This window comes from Chionomys nivalis, chromosome 22 (assembly GCF_950005125.1).
Source record: "Chionomys nivalis chromosome 22, mChiNiv1.1, whole genome shotgun sequence".
Lineage (NCBI taxonomy): Eukaryota > Metazoa > Chordata > Mammalia > Rodentia > Cricetidae > Chionomys > Chionomys nivalis.
Genome location: NC_080107.1, coordinates 7677501 through 7695598, shown reverse-complemented (window position 1 = coordinate 7695598; position 18098 = coordinate 7677501). Strand labels below are relative to the sequence as shown.

At 45.5% G+C, this 18098-nt stretch overlaps 1 protein-coding gene across 1 annotated transcript in view; it reads right to left on the bottom strand.

Moving 5' to 3' along the window:
* Nucleotides 1-8476: 8476 nt before the first annotated feature.
* The window catches only part of Pde11a (phosphodiesterase 11A), a 270583-nt gene continuing 260961 nt past the window's right edge, over nt 8477-18098 (bottom strand). Inside the window, exon 20 of the mRNA XM_057754935.1 lies at nt 8477-8635. Coding sequence (XP_057610918.1) covers nt 8477-8635 — 159 coding nt within the window. The remainder of the gene's footprint in view (nt 8636-18098) is intronic.

Genomic DNA, 18098 nt, shown 5'->3' with positions numbered 1-18098 from the left:
AGGGAAGTCCATCGCAGAGCTTAGCTGGAATTTCCAAAGAGAGTCCCAGGCAGAGCAGAACGTCTTGGGGAACTGTTCCAGATAATGTAACAAGTACCTCGAGCAGACAAGAGTATCAAATCAAGCAAACCTGTAGAAACAATCATACTGAGGCGGGCGGTGCTGGCACACGCCTTTAATCCCAGCACCTGGGAGGCAGAGGCAGGCAAATCTCTGTGAGTTCGAGGTCAGACTGGTCTACAAGAGCTAGTTCCAGGATAACATGCTCCAAAAGCTACAGAGAACCCTGTCTCAAAAAAAAAAAAATCAAAAACAAAACCAACAAAAATATCATGCTTGAGTTCCTGATCCAGTGCTCTGAGTAGAAGATCCTGTCCATCACCCCCACTGAGCTCACATCTTGATCTCCAGGATGGAGGCAGAGAGAGTGACACCAGGAGCCCTTTGAAATCTCTAAGCCCATCTCCAGTGACACACCTCTTCCAACAATGTCACACCTTCCCAAACAGTTCTCCAATGGGGACTAAGTGTTCAAACATATGAATCTGTGAGGGGCATTCTTATTCCAGCCACCGTAGAGGGTTGAACCATGATCACAAAGAACTAGGTTCTGTGGGAAACCGTGAGTAGCAGATACTTCAGTACCCATGTCTCCAGTAACGGGAAAGGACTGCCAAGTGTGGGCAACCAAGTGTACAAGAGGAAAGGCTGCATTTTGCAAATAGAAACCACAACTAAACAGGTGTGGGCAGCAGACTGCGGACTTGCATGCCTCTACTGCGGCTCAGATGTGCAGTAATCAGTACAGGTTGCATATTTCCTGGTTACCCAGTATCACAAGGAAAAGGCCTGAATGGGTGTCCAATCGCTCATACCATAGAATGCCTGACTTCACTCTTGTTGGGAATCAGCAGTCGTGTGACTTCTTGGGTGCCATCGGACAAGGAACATTTAATGCACTCAGTGAGCAGGAAGGAACAAATGTGCCCATCTCCTATGCTGTGGAGAGGGTTCTGCTCACAGAAGATCTTCACAGAAAGCAGCTAAGGAGTCCTTCTATATTCCTACCCCGAGCTTTCTTTCACCCTGATTTCTGGTGTATTCTCTGAGGTGAAGCCTGTGGTGGGGGAAGGTGACCTCTGATGCTCAAATCTTAAGGAATATAGGGTATCCACTTCTCTACGACTGGTGGCCTGCCTGACATTTGTTCCTTGGAAATTCACACTCAATATTTGAAAATCTTTATGCAAAGACTGTTATCTTTAACAAGCTGGTACTAAATTGAGTAAACAAGGAAATGAGAAATGCCCTTTATCCCTTCAGTTCCTCTCTGTTTGCAGAGCTGTACTTAATTTTATGAAACCATCCACCTTCAAATGTCCTTTGACCCCCCCCCCCACAAAAACGAAAGGACTGTCGGCTTTTCCCCAAATTTCTTGGCTAGCTACAGGGATCATCTGGGTTTCTCCTCTCTGTTTTGGTGCCTGTCTGTGAGCAGGGCAGCTGAAGGGCACGGGAGGGTGGCTATTCTGTGTCCTCCTCCTTTCATAGGACACTGCTCCACTGGCCTGGCTCGAAAGGAGCAGGGCATTTGGCTTGGACAGATGGAGGGCAGGGTCATTTTCAAAACGCATTGAGCACACCCGTCCCACTGTGAGACTGGCATGGCCGCGGCCGCTGCTGTGAGAGCTGACTTTGGTTTGGTCTCTGACAGGTAGCTGGGGAACAGTCTCACTGTTTTTTTTAATGGATGGGGGCGATGAAAGGAGGTACTTTAGTGAATGATGGAAAGCAAGCTGGTAGAATATTAGCAACACTGTCCTCGGCAAACAGGACCCATAGGGGTGTTTATAAAGTGTTGGAGATGTGTGGACAGGAGTTAATGATTGACAGATCAAGGGAGGCATGATTACCAGGAAGAGTTCGATTTAGGCAAAACATGTCAGAACTGCTTAAGGCAGGTTGGTTCTTAGCACACTTCAGTTCTTCCAGTCCAAACACAAAGCAATCAGATGTACGATGTGTTGAGCAGTCTCTTTCAGAATTAACTGGGCAGTTAATTTTCTTACCCCACGCACGTGTTCATTTGCGGGTGGTAAATCATTACTCCATAACTGTTGCACGCACAACCGTGTGCAAGAATTTCCTCGGCAAAAGAAGCCCTTTGCAGAGTTACTATTTTCTTTCCCTTGATGGTTCCTGACCATTTCCTTCAGGGTGGCCAGTTTGGGTGCCCAGTCCCATAGCATTCTAGTCTTCTCAAGTCCATCACCACTGTAAACAGGGAAGCAATGACTAAATCAGTGCCAACTGTGTGACGTGGTTGACTGACTCTTAGGAGCCTGAGTTCAGGGTTGGAAGCTTTGGGCCATCTGTATACCGAGTCAACAAAGGATCCTCAGGCTTAGCCGGAGAGTCATTTCATCTGAGTAGGGCTCGCCTTTCTGAGGAACCTTCCACAACGTCTGAGCAAGATCTCTTCCTTGAATGAACTTTGAATTTGATCAAGTAGCTTGTATTTTAGGTTTAAAGTGTCATTAAATTAACCTAAATTTTGCTATCTGGACTGAGCAGTAGTGTTGTGGTTTACAGAAGGAATTAACGGAGAAGGCAAAACTGCCGATACTAATTTGTAAAACATCCGGCCAGACTTTCTAAAAGCTACTCTAAGCGCCAGCGCTTTTGCCCTCTTTGTCTAACTTCCAACACTAATCCCCACAGACCTTCTGTGGGTTAGAGATTCTTATTTCCAACTCACTGTAGAATTGCAGGTTGCAATACACAAAGAGACTGGTGGTTGCAGCAAGCAGCGCTGGTGATTGCTTACACTGTCCAGTAGAGGGCCACACTGCGCCTCTTTCCTCTCTCCTTGGGTGCCTCCTCTCCAGTCATTTGAATTGGCTTTGGATTGTTGCAGTTCGTTCTAATAGAACAGGCACGATGGTGTAAGAAACTCCCCGCCCCCCCGGCCCCCCCAACACCTTGTCTAACTGCCCATGCAAATTTAAGCAATGCATACTGGATGCAAAGATCCAGCTTTTGGCTGCAGAATTCTCTTACCTCCAGAAAACCTTCAATAATTCGAAAAGCCTTTTATTTTAAAAACGAGGTCCCAGTATCGGTCTCGCACAAGCAGACAGCACCGACCAAAGGTAACGAACTAAATTGTAGTAGGTATTAGGATGTGTGCGTCCTTTTTCCAGCTGGCGACATAAAGATTACTCCAGAACGTTAGTTAAACATTAAGCATTTTATTAAAAACAAGAAGCTTCTGTTTTCTTAAAGCAGTCTGTTTCGAAGCCATGGGTAGTTGCTTCTGCAATGGCCAAGCAGCATTTTACCAAGTGTTCTTACAATACAGTATTAACCTGAAAACTTCACAGAGAGAGGGGCTTCACATGAGCCAGCCGACAACGTATTTCCCTTCTTTTGGGTAAAATAACAATAATGAGGAAAGAAGTCAGTAAGGAACTCTTTTTAGATCATTGTAAATCAGAATAAAACAGCAAAAGCAACAGCCCTCCAAGGGGATGGACTCAGTAAACTAGACTTCTGCTTCCACACTGCACTATGCTTTAAAGTTGCTCTGAATATGATGCGATCTAAATCCACATTAAAGCAGAAGAAAAACAAGCGCTCTAACACACATATGCACAGGAATGAACACAGATGATGGCTTCAAAGAAGATACTTTTTTTTTCACAGCAAGTAGTTCATTTACTTCATAAAACACACAGTTTTGCACCGGTGCCTACATTCAGTTATAGTGGTGGGTACAGGTGGAGATACATAGATGACCACTGGCCTTTAGTGATGCTGAGAGATACACAAACATGCAAGGCCATTCAAGATCAAAGTATGTACAACCCAAACTCATTCGCTGGGGAGACAGGGTGATATAGACAGTGAGCACAGCGCTGGGCGCCGCTAAATCCGAGGCCCTTCATGTAAGTCTCCAGTCACATCTTGTTCGGATAGCCAGTCATGTTTACCACTGTTCTCTTAGGACGGGGGTTCTCAGCCTTCCTAACGCTGCGACCCTCCAATACAGCTCCTCATGCTGTGGTGACCCCCAGCCATAAAATTATTTTCGTTGCTACTTTGTAACTGTAATTTTGCTACTGGTAAGAGTCATAATGTCAACATCTGATGTCAGGCTGTCTGAGCTATCTGATATTTGATTTCCGGTGGGGTTGTGACCCACAGTTGACTTAGGAAGTGTGTGACACTTTGGCCTTCTAGCAGCTGGACTTAACCTTTAAATTCTTAGTAATTTGGGGCTTAGGCGCTCTAGACACACATGGTAGAATAACGATTCTAGATTGTTACTGTGAAACATTAGGAATTCACTAAAGGAGGAGGGACAAAGTGTTTAGGGTCCCAAATTAGGTTACACTGAGTAGCTTTAATGAATCTTTTTGTCATTTCCCCCACCAAAACACATTTCTCTTTATGTTTGAATTTCATCTAAACATGTTTAGATTTCTGCTGCACTTGTGAGGTTAGATTGTAATTTGTTTTGATCTTTTTGTAACTCACAAGGGTCAGTAAGAGAAATGAGTTGGAAAAAGATTGTGCTGCAAAGGAAACTGAGTAAAATCAGTCTAACGACGTAAGCCATTAAGGTACGCTAAAGTCAGTCTAACGACGTAAGCCATTAAGGTACGCTAAAGTCAGTCTAATGACGTAAGACATTAAGGTACGCTAAAGTCAGTCTAATGACGTAAGACATTAAAGTACGCTAAATTTTGATATACAGAAAAAGCAACTGAATTCCAGAAACATACTGTCGTTACTGCACTAATAAAAAACAGTGCTGAGATCATCTTAAATGCAAGATATTTGCAAACCTGGAGTATCTGGAAGCTTGCAAGCCTTCGGGTTTCAAGAAACAGAAAATTCATGTATAATTTTTGCCTTTCTTGGCTCCCTTTACAAGTTCACTTCTAAACTAATGATTCCCATATGGGATTCAGTGATATGAGATAATCTAAAGCTGTTCTTTATGAAACAGGAGAATACACACTTACGAGCAGGTGTTGGTGACTGTATCGTTCACACTCATTATCAGCTGTCTCAGACGCTTTGTAGGAAGGTTGTTTCTGGGTCCACTCCCTCTCTATGTAAATGTTTACCCTGTCTTCCGTGAGACAATGACTCTCTCGGGTTTGCTTCTATTTTATTTGAGAAGAAGAAAGAAGAAAACGACTTGAATGAAGTTTCCAAAGCAAAGCATAGCATAGCTTGGTCCCTGGATGCAGAAGCTGAATAAAAGCTGGGGCTTTTATTTAACAGATAAAAACCTGAAGCGCCGCAGAGTCCCCAGATAGTAGGCCCATTGGCAGCCAGCGAGGAGGGAGCCCGTTCTGCTGTGGACTGGTGGGTCCCCTTGGTGGTTTGCCAAGATGCACTCACCCACCGGAATCACCAGCTGTGCTGTGGGCTGTGCACGCAGTAGCTACATGCTCACTAACATGGATAAATAGAGTTTCTGAAAAAATACATCTCATACAAAAGGAGGATGAGTCACCTCAGCTGTTCGTGCCAAGAGACCTGAGGAAGCAGACGATCTGTTTGAGTTTTTTTTTTTTTCCTTTGAAGAGGACTCACATTTCAAATGCCTTTTTCCAACAGGAAACGACAGTGAAGAATAAGGATTGAGACGTTTCCTCATTCTGTGTGTTGGAAACAGACTCTGGGATCCCACATAACTCACGGTCATGGGAAAGAAATCGTTTTACAAGGGCTTTAAAAATCCCAACCTTTGACCTCTAGGGTTTGGCATCAGGAGGGCTGCCACCGTCTCTCCCAGTTCTCCACAGTCATGGAGGAGCAGACCCCAGACATTAGTCAGCGGTTTCTGAATCTTGACCCACAATAGGACAGATACCTTGAGACAGGAGAAATAGATGGAGGCAATTACAAGCATCTATTTGATTGATGGTTGACATTGTCAGGGCTCCACTGTCTGGCAGATTGTAATGCTGTTGAACTCCCTTTGCTACCGATGGATGTTGCTATTGGCAACCGTGCAGTGAAGCCAATAAAAAGGCGAGATGAGAGGAAAACTCAACCTTAGAGGAAGCCGTAGGGTTTGTGCTATAAATTATGTCCCCCTCAGCAATATGTAGCATCAACATTCAGGGAGGAGGGAGGCTGCTGTCTCGCTGCTGCCAGCAGCCTCTGGAAGACACTGGGTCCAGTTGTATCAGAAAGCACATGCTTGAAACTGTCTGCTTTGGGTGGACTGGCGTCTGTTTTCCTGGTTATTTATTGTTAGGACGGGTAACAGATGTGGGCTCACCGCAGCCTCACGTGGACTGCTTCTTCATTCCCGTCTGCAACGGAAACGTGATGGGATGATGTGGTGAGGTACCCAGGAGCACCTGCAGACGATCCTGCAGACCAGGGTCTCTTCCTAACTCCACCCATCCTTTGTTCCTCACCTGAAGGAGGGAGACAGCGCTGCAGAAGCTATTTGCCTTTATAGCAGAGTGATTCAGAAAACTGGCTTAATAAAATCCATAAATCTGCACAGCCTCCTCTTACCTGCTCTGCAGACGCATTTTTTTCTTGTGCTCGTGTTCTTTCCCCCCCAGCCTTCCCTGAAGACACAGCTGTGAAGGGCAGCTAGCAACATTGTTTCTTAGTGTGCCCAGCCCTTCCTTTTCTCCTTTGTCAAGATTCTCCCTGTGTGATTGTCTCTCTTTCCTGCTCAATTGATGTCATGATTCTGTATCCTCATTTGGGTGGGTGGGGGAACTATAATTGCCTTTTTTCTTTGTTTGGATTGACTTTCACCCCCCTTAGCCATTGTCTTAGCCATCTACCTTAGCCCCTATCTTCTAGCCCCACCCTTTGCCCATTTATTTTATTGTGTTTCTTGCCATAACAAAGCTGCCTTCCTCATGGTGATTGCCAGATCATCCCACTCCCTGTTTGGTACCTTCATTTTAGGACCCCCCCCTCCCCAGCTTCAAACATCTGACCACTATTTTTTGATAATAACTGATACTGGTCAGTAAAAGTAAGGTCAAAATGTTGTTTTGTAAATGTTTGTGTAGAGCTGGGCTGGCTCTCAGGTTTCACATCTGCAGGGATTTTCAGAGTGCTCAGAGTCTCCCTCTGGAGCACCATTACGTGAACAAAGAGACGATGATTTGTGTGAACTCTAGCCCCTCAAGCCCTGTGAGCTCTGAACCCCCCCGGACCTGTGGGCTCTGGACCTCCTGGACCTATAGGCTCTGGACCCCCAAGACCTGCTTCAAACAGAAGATCTCAGCTTTCAGCTATCTTGTGTCCTGGGGAGTCCTTGAAAGTTTGTTGCACAAAGGATTTTAAAATTAAGATTTCTGCAAGTAAGCTACTAGGGTAATTTCAGTTTGGGCAGCAGAGAAACCTGTCCAAAGCCACCCAGCTGAGGATGCAAAATTAAGGACAGCAAGACCAGTGCTTTTCGGTGAAGACGGACCCTGTTCACAAGTGTCTTGGGTGAGATGGGTATCAAAGCAACTTAGTAGACACCACATCCATTTAAAACATTTTTTTTCACCTGTTAGAGGCCTGACTTCCTAGAGGATATAGGTTGTGTAGACGTTATTTCCTGGCCTTTCTAGAATATTCCTTTTTTTTCACTTAAGAAAAAATATAAAATTGAGGTACCTTAAATTTTATCCCCAAACTTTTTCACCTCAGGCTAGTCCGTCCTCAGTCTCAGGGGTCCTCTGCGCTTGTAAAATCTCTCTCTCTCTCTCTCTCTCTCTCTGTTGGAAGTAGTTCTAGTGTTCACAGGTCACCTGTGGTACATGTGACTGTAAATTCCCCTTCCCCTTTGCTTGAATAAATTTATTAATCTATTCTTCTCAGGAAAAGGCCTGGTCTACAATGAAGGCTGAATTCAAACACTGAAAAAGGAACTGTGATCTCACTGCCAGGGTTATAGATTCTGTAACCTTCCAATTAGCAAGCTCACTGCGTTCCTACTGGGGACCTTTTGAAAAGACTGGGGTTAGTTGGTACTCATAAGGGGGCGGCTCGTCCAACAGGCAAACGAGACCAACGGTCTGGTGCATCACTAAGAAACAAAACACCTAAGATGCAAATCTGGATTCTTGGGACTGTCTGGGACGTGCTTGTGTCAGGAAAGTGCCATACGTGAAGCACTGTCAGGGACACTTTTACCACGGTGTTCCCCTCAACTCCCAACGAGTGGAGCTGATAGTCCTCAGGTTCATGGATCCAAATCCAGCAGTGTAGGTTCATCAGGGAAAGCTGAGGGTCAAGCTCTCTGCCGGCCTCTGTCTTTCATCCTTCCAGTCCTCTGCCACCAAGCATACTTCCGGGTGCGCTTCCAGGTCCGGTCTATACAGTCTGCACTTTAGGATTGCCTGAGCGGAAAGATGCAGCTGCTGCAGCGGATCCTCCAGGCTGCAGAGGACCCTCCAGGCCACAGGGTCGCACAGAGGCTCTGGGTGCTTTACATCCTATCCTCGCCCGTTGCCACAGTGAGACTAGCAGGGACTGGGGAGGCAGCGGAGACCTGCAGTCTTTTCTGATGTAATTCTTCCCACTTCCTTCGGTTGGCAGCCACTGAATCCAGCATCGGCTTCAGTTTGGCGTTGACCTTCACCAAGGCCTAAAGCAAACGAGAAAAAGGTGGAGAGTGAGGAACCTGGTCACAGGTTTGTATCCTCCTCCTCCTCTTTGGAAACTGGGTATAGGAAAGGAAATGGCTAGCAGGTAAACACAAATTATTTCTGAGAAGTAGGTATGCATCCACCACTCTTGTGTTCTATTCATAGAGCCTGTGCTGAGAATGACAAACAAGATGACTGTGTTATTCAAGGGACAGGCAGCCTTGTAGACTGCGTTTATAAGTGCATCAAAAAACCTAGAAGACAAAGATGCACGCCACTATATCTATCAATAACTGTATCTTTGCCTGCCAGAGAGAGTTTTACCTATCAGTAGACTGTGAACTCAAATTTTTCAAAAATAATTTCCCAGCCGCCCAGACCCGAAATAATCACACAGAAACTATATTAATTGCAATACTGTTTGGCCTATTAGCTTATGCATATGCTAGCTAGTTCTTACATCTTGTATTAACCCATTTCTATTAATCTGTGTATCGCCATATAGTTGGGGCCTACCAGTAAGGTTCTGTCTGGCGTCTGTCATGGCTGCTACATGGCTTCTCTCTGACTCTGCCTACTCTCTCCTCCTCTATCTGCTTGGAATTCCCACCCTGCCCTACTCTGCACTGTAATAGGCCCAAAGCAGCTTTATTCATTAACCAATGATTCACAGCACAGAGAGGGGAATTCCACATCACAATAGCATCTGCCACAGATGGCTGATGAACTTTCCCACGTAAGAAAGACCAGGTAACTCCCCAAGACAAGAGGGGCTCATTTTCCAAAAGCAAAAATGCAGTGGCCATGCTGAACATACAGATTAACATGGAGTGACATAGATCTGAATGATGTCAAAGGGCAGCAGGGCCCTGAGTGCTGTTATGGATGTGTGTGTGGGGGGGGGAAGGATGTCTTCAAGGGAGCCTGCTGACATGATTTCGTGTGTCTCCCAGAGTCCTGCCTTCCTCATAGCTGGTCAGCTTGGCTGCAAGCCCTCTTACCTTTCTCAGTGTTCCTAACTCTGCCCTTTTAAACCTTCTATGCCTTTTAACGCAAACACCTGTTTTTACTCTAGTGACGAAGGGAAAGAGGCGGGGAAGAGAGTAAAGGAGAAGCGTGGGGGAGACGAGAGTGAAAATGTAAGCAATGATCAGACGGGGCAGACAGATCACCAGGCTCGTGAAACTGACGCTTTGGGGTCCTTAATTGCCCAAGAGCCATTGGTGCTTCTAAATACTTCCTTCTGCATTTAATTTACCCTCTTTAAGAGTAGAGGTCCCTACTTCCAAGTGGCGTGAATGATTTCTGACCTCAGAGGCCCTGATGGCCCCTGGCAGTGGAATGGGAATCCTATAGCATGCTGTCTCATCTGAACTGGATGCACATGAGCCTTCTGTAGCTTTTGAAGTGTTCTACACAGACATGCAGTACTGTGGGATGGGCCGAAGACGTCACCTATGAACTAGGGTAAGAATGGATTCAGAAAGCCCAGGCTAAATATCAGTAAATAAACATCTTACAGGCCAGAGGGGCATGGAGAACTTCCTGCCCAGCTGGGAAAACCTCATGATTCTCTGTTCCATTGGAATGGTTTTTAAACTTAAATTGTAAAATTAAAAGTTTAGAATTCTTTTTCTCTATGTTAAAGGCTTTTTATTTATTTATTTCCCTGTGGTGTTAGGGATCCGGTAGGACAAGTACTCTACCTCTGAGCTGTAAACTTAGTCCTAATATCTTGTCTTCTCTTCGCTTGCACTGGAATAAGTCTTACTGCTTATTATGAAAGACTCCAACATATTCAACCAGCAAAATACGATTAGCAAAAACATCTATTACAGTATCTACATGTGAATAACTATAAATAATATGAGTAAAATCATTCATATAGGACATACATAACAAAGGGTCTTTTATATTCTAGACAATCCTGTTTTTGAGAAAAAGAAATAAAGGGTGTCATTCAGTGGTAGAATCTTTGTCTCGTCTGTGGAAAACCCTGCGTTCAAGCTCCAGCAGTAGAAAAAAGGAAATACGGGGGACAGCCCATCTTTTTGCTGCTGTTGTTGATTTTTTTAAAGACAGTGTCTTACCATGCCTTGGCCAGTCTAAAACTCACAGTATAGACTAGGCTGGCCTCAAACATTGAGCGAGTTTCTAGGTTACAGTTCATTATTAAGGGAAGCCAAGGCAGGAACTGAACTAGAGACCATGGGGGAGTGATGCTAACTGGCTTGCCATAGCAACTTTCCCCTATGCAACCCTAAAGGATTGCGCCTGGGGCTGCAGATGTACTTGTCTTTAGAAAGATGATCTTCTAGGTGAGCCCACTTCTGAGGCCAGGGATTAAAACCTTGGTCCCATGGAGGTTGCAGGTTGGCCCCATTCATCACAAGGGGACAAAGGTTGAACTGAGAATAAAACCACAGTAGTTCCTGCACATCTTCCAGAAAGCACCGTCTAGGTGTGCCCCGTGGTTAAAAAGTGATCTGCAGCAAAGTCCTCATCTGGAGAACAGCGTGTCCTGTAGACAGTGGAGTGTCCTTCCCTAAGCACACCTGAAACCGATCCCCTAAATAGACTGAAAGGACAGAGAGACTCTCGCTGGTTGAGGTGACTCCTCTGCACATCGATGCCCTGTAATAGTTATTCTCATCCATCCCCATCGCACCGTGTGTGTGTGTGTGTGTGTCAGTGAGTGTGAGTGTGTCAGTGAGTGCATGTGTGTGTGTGTCTTCTTTCCAGTGACCTTTGTCACACTCAGTAGAAACATCTCATTTAAAATCTGATGTACCATTTATTTCATGTGCGAATAAACCAAAGCAACATAATAACCCAGTGATTAAAAATTAAAATTAAAAATTCCCTTTATTTCAACTAGAAAAAATGCAGATACCCAATTCCTGCTCAGTGCTCAGTGTTTATCTGTCTGTCTGTCTGTCTGTCTGTCTGTCTGTTTCTGACAAGTGTGTAGCACGATGACTGCCATGGTCTTGTTTAGTGTGCCTTGGCACGGGCTCCTCTGCTTTGAGCAAGCCTGTTAATGACCGGACTACTGGCATTGCTATGGAAATCAGCGGATGTGTTCTTTCCTGCTACAAAAGCATTTCTCTAGAACTTATTTTTTTTTTAATCCCAGGAGCACAAATTGGAATTTTTTTCTGCTTGAAATGTAATTAAAAACTCATTTGATCACACTATTTCTGGCTCTGTTTTACTTATTAAATTCCTGTAATCAGTTTTCTTTTATGGAGCTGCTGGGAAATGATCTCAAAAGCAACACATTTTTCTCTTCTTTGGCAGTTTCCCGAGCATTTACTAAATTACATTCCTAGCACCTGCCCATGATCCGAATTACTCCGCCAATTTATTCTTTGAAATACTTAAGCTTGTTTGGCTTAGCCCCAAACACTTTCCCTCCTTGATCGTCTCCTTTCTTCCTCTGCTCCCTCTGTGTGCAGCGAAACACTGGGGCTGGGGAAAGATACCTCTTTCTCAGAATTCCCCCTTTTCCTTGTTTTCTCTTGAGGCAGGATCACCACAGGTGGAATCATTTCCCTTAGCACGAGTGTTGATTCTAGACAAAGGCAGTAAAACACGAGTCTGGAGGAATTGCTTTGATACTATAAATTTGCCACATAAATGCGGCTGGGCACAAGGACAAGGAGCTAGTGGTGTATCTGCAGAGAAAGAGGAACCTGCAAAGTTAAGTTCCAAGGTTCCCGGGGACGCCAGCCAGGCCCTGGGAGCAGGAGTACTACATACAGAGAAGTGGATGTTCCCGAAGGCTGGCCACCAGCAGGTAATTCCTGATGGTTCTGGGAAAGTCAGTCCTCCCTTATGTAGAGAGAGGGGACTGTCACCTACAAAGGACTCATGGGTGGTTGCATCAGCTGGTGGATGCCCAACTTCCTTGTGATATACGTGTGACTGTGCCACTATTTAAATGCCCCCAGGAGCAATGAGCACACTACCTCTCAAGAAGGTCCACTTTATTCTTATTGTTTGACTTTAGGATATTGTTTTCTTGTGCTGAGCTCAAGTCTAAGGATCATTTAACTTATTCCCGGGGACCTAATCCTTTAGACCAGACTCTCCCAGTCCCATGCAGGACTCATGACTCTTGTGTTGATCCTGTGAAAACCACTGGACCTACAAGTTGGAATGCACAACTTGTCTCTTGGGACAACCTTATCGATCCCACTGGCACTCTCTCGATCCATCGGGAGCACCTGCGGTAGTTTTGCATGAGGGAACATACCCTACACCTAGCAGTCTGGGTGGCTGAGGGACTCCTCCTTCCTGCCTCTGCAAGTCACACTCCACTGCTCAGCTTTCTTATGACAAGCACATGTAGTTTATTCTATATTTTATTTATATTCTCAATAAGTAGCATTCTCCTAGCTCAAGGGATAGACAAGGGCACAGAGGTACAAGGTAAGGTCTTGCTTCTACACTGCCCCAACTGTTGATCAATAGATGTGATCAGCTGTTTGTGTGGCCACAAGAAACACTTACCTGTATAGGTGAAACATGAGATTTCATTGTTTTATGTCTACCGAATGTTCTTCAGCTGTCAAATTTGTCAAGCTAGTTCCCTGTTGTTAATGGAAATTAGGTGTTTCTATTTGGCCATTCTGAGTAACAGTGTCAAGGATATCCTGTGCTTAGTCATTTTGTAGATGAAGACCACCAGACAGTCAAATTGTAGAATTAGTATTTCTGGGTCAGAGTATGTGAATTTGCATTTTGATAGATTCTGTTAAATCAATACATAGAAACAGCATCTACGATATAGAACAAGAGGCTTACATTAACCAAGCTAACAAGAGAATGAAAATACAGATTCTAACTATTGTTTAGATTAAGGCCTTGGAAAGAATGGGAGTGGATACAGCTAAGAACACAGAGATCTGGACTTCTCTCTATGATCCAATTGCCGGCGTGTACACAGGGCCCTCGCTCTCTCCCAAGCGTCACGGAAACACATTGCTGTAGAGTGTTTCTTATTCCTCGCCCATTTCCAGTCCCTGAAGGAAACTCTGCTGCATCAGCGTCACAGCTGATACTCTCTCTCTCCGCTTTCACGTGGCTCTGGCTCCACCCCTCTGCTGATCTCACCAGCTTTTACTGCTACCACACGTGTTCCGTGTTCCGGAAGGCCTATGTTGTGCCAGGCTGTGTTGTTTCAGGCACACTAACTTTCTCAAGGACCTTATGAGGGCCAAATAATTATCATCTGTGTTGCTGTTAGTTCATCAGCGAGGAAAACTAAGACCTAGAGGAAAGGACTGCTCGGATCAGTTAGGTGGGTAACGAAAGAAACTGGCTACCATAGTGTCTCCACCTCGCTTACTACGGTGTTCGGGGTCAGATGAATACTTTCTGTGTTGGCTGTACTTTATAGGACACCCTAGAAGCCAGCAATAGTACCACCACCCCATTGCCTAAATCATGGCAACCCAAAATAGCTCAAAGATAAAATATATTGCCAGATGTCTGCAGACTCACCCCAGCCAAGACCCACAGCACTTAACAGAACCATGCCTCTAACATGTGAGCCCTTATAGTATTTCTGCTAGCAAAAGAAGGGAGGACACCTTCCTTTGGCTAAGTGGTGCGTTCCCCTTTACCATTTCTGATGACATTTAAGAAAAAGAGACAGCGGGTTTATACAATGAACATCCCCTGCAATAGGACAGGGCTAGGGGTGTGACGTCATTGTCTCATGGAAGCATCATGGCAATTCTGTATGGTAGGTCCCTTCATCTCTTTATTGGTAAGGAAATTGCCAGTCATCAAGGTCAAATGACTTGCCTGTCATCACACAGTGAGAGACTGAGGGGTCTTTACTCGAGCCTTCCTGGTTTAAAGCACTGTGTGGCAGGTCCCTCCCGAGACAACTCATCCTCCTTGACCGTTCAAGTCCTGCTCGGCCTTCTCTCAGAAGCCTCCTGTCGTCCTCCTTTGTTTGCAGACCTGAAGCCATCTAGATCTTCAACAGTAGCTTTCATACTTAAAATGTTTTTGTATTTTATTTTTAGTGCTTTAAAATATGACCATCTTTTCTTTGTGTGTGTAGCCTCCAAGGTGGTCGCCCCTGTCCAGATGAGGTTGAATGTCCCCTTCTTAGCCAATGAGTCAGAAACTCATTGGAATGGATGATGAACGCAGGCTTTGCACTTTCTGTGAGAGGCTCACGATGACAGAAGTAGCTGTTGGTGCTCAGGGTGAGGAGTGGAGGGGTCACGTGGTCTGCATCAGTGGTGAGGATGATTACCAGGTCTTCCCATGAAACCAGGTGTCTTGACCCATTGCAGAGCCCCCTGCTGTTGAGCAAAGGGCATTCCTGTTATAGACCAAGGACGGCTGGAGAGAGGAAGTGTAAGTCTGTTTGGGAAGTATTGTGGATGCCAACCTGAGTGGTCTCAGCTTGGATGTGCTTGACCATATGCTCCTGCTTTCTGGCACCCCCACCAGAGACCCAAAGCAAAGGTTCATCAAATCACAGATTGAAGTCTCTATAAGCTTTTAAAAAACATTTTTTTTTTTTTTTTTTGCCGGGCGGTGGTGGCGCACGTCTTTAATCCCAGCACTCGGGAGGCAGAGGCAGGCGGATCTCTGTGAGTTCGAGGCCAGCCTGGTCTACAAGAGCTAGTTCCAGGACAGAAACCAAAAAGCTACGGAGAAACCCTGTCTCGAAAAATCAAACAAAAAACAAAAAACAACAAAAACAAAAACAAAAAAACAACAGAAAAAAACCATTTTTTTTCTCTTTTATAAGTGTACTGGTTGTGTTTTTTTTATTATGGATCAAAATTTTCTTGCTTCTTTGAATGCCTGGTAATTCTATATTAAATATTAGAATTTAGTAGACATTATGAATTTTAGGTGCACATTACTTTTGTCATTGTTACGATAAAATATCTGGGAGACGTAACTTAAGAAGGGTTTACTCTGTTGTGGATCTGAGCTCTCTGATTCCAGATGTGGACACATGACCAGACAGCTGCGTTCTCACCACCATGCCTTCCCCGCCATGATGGGAGGTGTTTTGCTATGGTAACAGGAAGCTGACTGGTGGCTGCGCCACTCCCTGGACTCTGCACAGAAACCGAGCCTTTCGGCTTTGTTTATTTAGGTTTAAATATCTAGTTCCCATCACGGTGGCCTCAGGAGATAGTGGCCTTTCCTCTCTCCCTGTCACTGACCAATGGCTGGTTAAGAGTAGTTAAGACAGGTTGGCCTGTTCCCACCTGCTACCCAGTTCTGCTAGACAAACACACCTAGCAGCTCCACCTGCAGACGAGCACAGAGCTGTGCTCATGGCGCGGCTCCTGAGGCTGTTCCTTCAGTTCCCTGAGCTGCGAGCAGTCAGTTTCCTTGGTTTCCCCCACTGCTGTGATCCATACCTGCTACCGCCGGGGCTTGCTGCGTATCTCCAGTTGACCGCAGTCACTTCTGGGATCTCGACAAGAAGATGCGGGACAAAAGAGTGAACGAAGAGCCTGGTTTGCTGCCAGAAACATCAGAAACCGCTCTGCCCAGTGGGTGGCTGTCGCTCCACTGTTAGAAGGACACCAAGAGAAACCAAATTTGTGCCAGGCTAGGCTTTGCATCTGAACATGCCCAGATTTATCTTCAGCACTTTAATGGTATCTGAGGAAGCTCTCCAAGCTGGTCATTTGTTTTCCGGGATGAGGATTATTGCTGTTGAATGACAGTTCCAAACTGTTAGCAACATGAGTGTTTCCTGCCACTTCTTACCAGCACCTTTTGAAGGAGAACCACCAGAAACCGAAAGACAGTTTCAGGAACAGAAAGAAATCAGAGTGCTTTTCAAAATACTGCCCCCTTTTTAATCACCCGGGGTTGAACCCAGGGCGGGTTCGGCAAGGCTACATCCCTGCCTCCTGGGTTTTTGGTAAAATGACGGTTGGAGGTGGCGCTGATCTCAGCCCTGTGCTGCAGCATTTCTCTGCAACTACGATCGTTTCCTCTGTGAGAGAAGATCTTGGGGGTCCTTGGGGGACTGGGGTTTTGAAATGGAAAAGTGTAGACACTCTGTGCAATTGACGTCCCCACCCAGACCTCCAGCAGGAGGGGCAAGGGGCACGCCAGCAGTGGCAGGCCTTCAGATTCTCTTGGGTTCACATGACTGAGGAGTCACGGGAGTGAGAGTGTCTCTGAGAGACACAGGAGGCGTCTATTTATGGTGTGTGACTTTGGAAGGAAGCCGCCAAGGGTGGAAGCAAGTCTGAACGTATAGACTAGTGAACCACTGAGCTTCTAGGTTCCAGAGGTGAAGATTATTGATTAGTTAACAGAAAGCCCCAGATAGGACCCACCACTTTGCAGTGATCCTGTTGGCCATGAGTTGTATTCAAGCCACTCCTGTCCTGTGTGCTGTCATGGCTGGACGCAGTGACTTGACCATGCGTAGCTGAACTCTTCCCCTTCCTTGAGACCTCCATCTGCTCACAAGGCCATTCTCACTGGAGCTGAGTGCTGTCATCCATGCCGTGGTTCCGCTCGAGATTTGCAGCACTGCTCTTCCTACTGGCATGCCGAGCTCATCAGTCTGTTCTCCTCCCTTCCAAAGGGTCTCTGTACCCGGGTCTTCTGTTGCTGCTACAGCGCCTCCTCAGTTCTCATCGGAACTCTGTGATAGCGCCCTAACTAGTCTCCCAGCTTTCAAGGAGTCTCAAGCTTGCCATTCCCTCCTGAACCATTTAGTGGCTCCCACTGAGGGCCAATGTACTCTGCGGAACAAGCCCACAGTCTGAGAAACCCTCCGAGAGATTGAGAATTGCCATTCTCATGACCCTATCAGATCACGAGAGAGAAAGAAATTCAGAAATAAAACACACTATAAACTTGATGTCAAACCAGAACTTTGAAATGCCCAACTAATCCCCTTATGTTTCCTAGAAAACCCGAAGCATCCGTCTTTCCATGCACTCAAGCGAGCTCTCAGTTTAAAGGTTCCGCATGCTGTTTGGTAGGGGAGCTGCTGAGAGCTGGTGGTACCCGTGAGAGCAGATGGGGCCGCTCCAGGGTCCAGATGGAGACAGCAAACAGCCTCCTAAACATCACTCTTTCCCTTCCTAGTCCAATGGCTTTTGAAACTCAAGGTTGTGTAAAAATTAATTTGCATTAAATTGCTTAAGATAATGTATTAACTACCATACAAGGCTCCCAGCAGTTTTAAACCACACTTGGAAAAGCAGACAATCAAACAATGGTGCTGGCACAGAAGCAAACCAGACTTCTTGAGGGAAAGGTTTTCACTCAACACCAGCCTTAGAGCATCTATTTGTATAGTTTTCAGAAGTCTGGAAAGAAAGACTAAATATTTACATCTGCGACACATGTAGTGCTGTCAGGTCCTGCATCTATGCTTCCTAGAATTTTTCCTTATTAAGTCCTCAATTCAACCGGCAGGAAATACATCCTTATTCTCCC